Source organism: Colobus angolensis, unplaced genomic scaffold (genome assembly GCF_000951035.1).
Source record: "Colobus angolensis palliatus isolate OR3802 unplaced genomic scaffold, Cang.pa_1.0 Scaffold151, whole genome shotgun sequence".
Taxonomy (NCBI): Eukaryota; Metazoa; Chordata; class Mammalia; order Primates; family Cercopithecidae; genus Colobus; species Colobus angolensis.
The window spans coordinates 2191770-2196645 of NW_012114611.1; the positions used below are offsets into that span (position 1 = coordinate 2191770).

General features: G+C 46.0%; 2 protein-coding genes across 2 annotated transcripts in view; one reads left to right on the forward strand and one right to left on the reverse strand.

Annotated features, from left to right (window-relative positions):
• CCDC65 (coiled-coil domain containing 65) overlaps nucleotides 1-3613 on the reverse strand; it is a 15255-nt gene extending 11642 nt beyond the window's left edge. The window contains exons 1-2 of the mRNA XM_011936283.1: nucleotides 3276-3613; nucleotides 2604-2799 (exon numbers count right to left, since the gene is read on the reverse strand). Coding sequence (XP_011791673.1) covers nucleotides 2604-2799; nucleotides 3276-3407 — 328 coding nt within the window. The 5' untranslated portion in view covers nucleotides 3408-3613. The remainder of the gene's footprint in view (nucleotides 1-2603; nucleotides 2800-3275) is intronic.
• Nucleotides 1-4340, forward strand: part of ARF3 (ADP-ribosylation factor 3) — a 73923-nt gene extending 69583 nt beyond the window's left edge. The window contains exon 5 of the mRNA XM_011936225.1: nucleotides 3804-4340. Within this exon, the coding sequence (XP_011791615.1) occupies nucleotides 3804-3950 (147 nt within the window). The 3' untranslated portion in view covers nucleotides 3951-4340. The remainder of the gene's footprint in view (nucleotides 1-3803) is intronic.
• Nucleotides 4341-4876: the final 536 nt, after the last annotated feature.

The window sequence follows — 4876 nt, forward strand, 5'->3', positions numbered from 1 at the left end:
AAAATAAAATAAAATAAAATAAAATAAAATAAAATAAAGTCAGGGTAATATGTAAGATTGTCTGGCCCTAGAAAACTGGTTAAAGGATGAGATGGCCAGACTCAGAAATCTGGGGAATGCTGAAGTTCAGAGGATGGAGAGAGGAAGATAAACTCACTGGAGTGAATGGTTTATGTCCCAGAGGTAGAAAAAATGACAGAATGGTGTCTTGCAAGCCAAAGGAGAGTTTCAAGACCCAGGGCATGACCAAGAATGTCAGTGCCATAGAGAGGTTAGGTTAGATAAAGACTAAATGATGAAAAGTAGCCACAATTCTGAACCCGTGGCCTTTCCTGAGCAGTTTCCTAGAGAAGGGTAGAAATCAGATGTTGTGGGATACAGGGTAAAAGGGAAGTAAAGAAGTAGAGATAGTGAGGATCACTAACATTTCCACATTTAATATGTGTAGTCTTACTCAGGAATGACCCTGAAGGTGGTTAATATTAACAGTGTGTGATTTACCTAAGCAAGAACTGTTATCATAAGCTGAGAGGCTGCTGTGTAGGAAGAAGTTAATTGTGTCGGGGTGAACTTGGTCAACTACTCAGCTTCCCTTAACCCACTCATGACTGAGGTTGCAAATATTTTTTGTGAAAAATCAGATCTTAGTGATGACCTTGAGCAGTACAAGATACATAACTCCCCAAAACTTAGCATTCCAATAATGGAACACTAGGCAATGAACACTGCTGTTCTTATCAAGTGTTTGATAACTTCCAATAAGTGTCTGAAAAAGCCTCTTTAAAATCCATAAGGTATGGGCTGGGCGCGGTGGCTAACATCTGTAACCCCAGCACTTTGGGAGGCTGAGGTGGGTGGATCACCTAAGGTCAGGAGTTCCAGACCAGCCTAGCCAACATGGTGAAACCCTGTCTCTACCAAAAATATAAAAATTAGCTGGGCTTGGTGGCGGGCGCCTGTAATCCCAGCTATTCAGGAGAGTGAGTCAGGAGAATCGCTTGAACCCAGGAGGCAGAGGTTGCAGTGAGCTGAGACCGGGCCTTTGCACTGCAGCCTGGGCAACAAGAGTGAAACTCCATCTCGAAAAAAGAAAAAAATCCATAAGGTATAACTGGTGGGGTGTGAACTTCTAATGAATAATGGTTATTGCAAATTTGAGGACTCTTGGCTGGGCGCGGTGGCTCAAGCCTGTAATCCCAGCACTTTGGGAGGCCGAGATGGGCGGATCACGAGGTCAGGAGATCGAGACCATCCTGGCTAACACGGTGAAACCCCGTCTCTACTAAAAAAATACAAAAAAACTAGCTGGGCGAGGTGGCGGGCGCCTATAGTCCCAGCTACTCGGGAGGCTGAGGCAGGAGAATGGCGTGAACCTGGGAGGCGGAGCTTGCAGTGAGCTGAGATCCGGCCATTGCACTCCAGCCTGGGCGACAGAGCAAGACTCCGTCTCTAAAAAAAAAAAAAAAAAAAAAAAAAAAAAAATTTGAGGACTCTTAATATATATCTCTGGAAGCTGCCCAAGGTCTGCTGAGCTTTTTCCCCAGGGGTTAGGCTATGAAAGAGAAATGCGTGTTTTCTAGAGGGGGAATACCATGTTGGCAACGTATATTTTGCTGTTACTGTGGGCTTTGTTTTGTTTACAATTGAAAAGACTCTGACTGGGCGCAGTGGCTCACACCTGTAATCCCAGCACTTTGGGAGGCCAAGGCGGGTGGATCATGAGGTCAGGATATCGAGACCATCCTGGCCAACACGGTGAAACCCCATCTCTACTAAAAATACAAAAATTAGCCAAGCATGGTGGCACATGCCTGTAGTTGCAGCTACTCGGGAGGCTGAGGCAGGAGAATCACTTGAACCTGGGAGGTGGAGGCTGCACTGAGCCGAGATCACAGCACTGCACTCCAGCCTGGCGACAGAGCAAGACTCCGTCTAAATAAATAAATAAATAAATAAATAAATAAATAAATAAAAAGACTAAGGAGAAGGCAGTAAACGGAGGTAGACTATTAAAAGTAAGAAAAAAGAAGGGGTACAGAAAATCCCTTAGAAGAAAAGATAGGATGGAATCAAGAACTCAAGAACCTCCCAGGAGCATAAGGATGGCTGATTGAATTGCTTAGAAATCCAGAACTGCTCTTACCCATGGAGATCTTCTCAACCTTATCCAGGGCCACTGAAGTTGAATCAAGAGGCCAAACAATTTGGTTGAATGGAGCACTGTAGTGGGAATCAATAAACACAGGCTGGAGTCCTGGCTCTCTCACTGACTAGGTATGTGACCTTGGGCAAGTCAGTTCCCCTCTGGAACTGAGCCTTCTGACATTGAAATGAAGGTGTGGGACTCATTTCAAGGCACTGGGTGATGTCTACTGTGCCTTACAACTCTACTATTGGATAGTGCTGGTTTGGGGCAGTAGATTACAAGGAGAGTGGCTCCTCTAAGGGAGAGAGGGATGAAAGATAGTCCCATATTCTATTTTTTATTTCTGTGAAAACCGTTGTTACCAATAGCCTGGCTTTCTCACAGCCTGTGTCTTGTGAGGGCTTAAAGATGGATTAATTCACTACGCTCATTCTATTAAGAGGTCAGAAAGCCATACTCCGGGTTTCCTTGGAAAGAGTGCCTACCTTGATGACGTTGTCCTTACAGTCCACCACTCGTTCAAATGTTTGGCTGAGGATCTCAATGTCCTTATGAAGCTCTCTGGTCTTGACTTCCCTAAGGACAGTTCTCCACTGTGTGTTAATCTTATTAAGGTTCAAAGCACTGCTGTGTTCCTCCTTGGCCAGCTTGTCCTGTGTGAAGGAATAAATATACCTCCAGGAAGTCAGGGCCGTTCAGTACAACAAACAAGATCACTCTTAATTTATCAGCTGACACCTTACCCCTTTTCGATGGGAACGGCCTGATGGCATTTAGGGAGGGCAAGGGTGAATTTCCTTCAGGGTGGGAGCATCAGAGTAGGATGTTGTTTGTAATGACCCATCTCCAGGGAGAATATCAGCATTCCAGACAGCTGGGACAGCGGACAGGACCTAAGGTCCCAGTTCTGTGATTCAATAGAGACTGCCAAGCTGTATACCACGCACCCCCTCCATGCTTCGCGGAGAACACCCCCGCCTCCCAAACAATGTTGCCTGAAATCTAAGTATATCTGGGTCTCACGATTTGCGGAGGAGGGGAGGTCAGGATGAAAATGAGGTTTCCTCATTGACAGGCCAGCGCAGCGGGTGGATGGGGTTGAGCAGGACATAATGCAAAAGGCCATCACCTTCAAGAACTGGCTGAGGAGCCTCTCTTTCTTTTTGGCCATCTCCTCCTCTGCCAGCAACTTCTGCTGAAACAGAAGCAGCTGCTCCTCATCGGACAGGGGCGTCTTGGCCTTTTTTTCTTTCTTAGGCATGGCGGGGCAGGGGATTGGATCCGGGAAAGAAGCTTCGGCCTGTCTCGACCCGCGTTACAGAGCGTAGAAGAAAAATGTCCCTAGAAAGGGGCCTTCCAGAACTGCCCCTGGTTGTGGGCGGTTGTGGGACCTGAGATCTCAGCCCTCGCACAAGAGAGACCCCGGGCTATCAGCGATGCTGAGCTCTCCCACGGTAAGACGCGTCTAGTCTCCTAGCAACGAGGATCTCGCTAATATGGAGAGGCAACGGCTAGAAGAGTCCCTGTCTTGGAGCGCCCCCTATCCAGTGGAGGACCGCGGTCGGTTTTTGAGAGGGTCCTTTAACCTCTCAAAAACCTGTGCCCTCAGTGCATTTTTTTTTTTTTTTTGGAGACCTAGTCTCGCTCTGTCGCCTAGGCTGGGCATGATCTCGGCTCACTCAACCTCCGCCTCCCCTGTTCAAGCAATTCTCCTGTCTCAACCTCCACTCAGTGCACTTTTATAAACCTTCCTCAGACCCCGTGGGAAGCCCAAGATTGTCAAAAACAGAATCAAGAAGTCTGACCGATATGTCAAAATTAAGTGTAACTGGCGGAAACCCTGAGGTGTTGACAACAGAGTTCGTAGAAGGTTCAAGGGCTAGATCTTGATGCCCAACATTGGTTATGGGAGCAACAAAAAAACAAAGCATATGCTGCCCAGTGGCTTCCGGAAGTTCCTGGTCCACAACGTCAAGGAGCTAGAAGTGCTGCTGTTGTGCAACAAATCTTACTGTGCTGAGATCGCTCACAATGTTTCCTCCAAGAACCGCAAAGCCATCGTGGAAAAGAGCTGCCCAGCTGGCCTTCAGAGTCACCAACCCCAATCCCAGGCTGCGCAGCAAAGAAAATGAGTAGACAGATCATGTGCATGTTTTGTGTTTAAATAAAACTGTAAAAACTGCAAACAACAACAACAACAACAAAAGCCTTTTTTAAAAAGGTAAGTGTTGGAGAGAATGTGGAGAAACGGGAACCCTCATATATTGGTGGTGGAAATGTAAAATGGTGTAGCCACTTTGGAAAACAGTTTGGCAATTTTTAAAAATGTTAAACATAAATTTACCATGTGACCCAATAATTTCACTCTTAGGGATCTGCCTAAGAGAAATGAAAGCATGCATACACACAAAAACTTGCACAAGAATTTTATTCTCTGTCTCACTCATAATAGTCCAATTGGAAAAATTAGAGACAACCTAAATGTCCATTAACATGTGAATGAGTAGACAGAATATGCTATGTCCATACAATGGAATATTATTCAGAACAAACTATGGATACCAGCTACAATGTAGGTGAACCTCAAAAAGAATATGCAGGTTGGGCACTGTGGCTCACACCTGTAATCCCAGCACTTTGGGGGGCCGAGGCGGGAGGATTGCGTTAGCCTAGGAGATCGAGACCAGCTTGAGCAATGTGGCAAAATCCCTTGTCTTTTTTTTTTTTTTT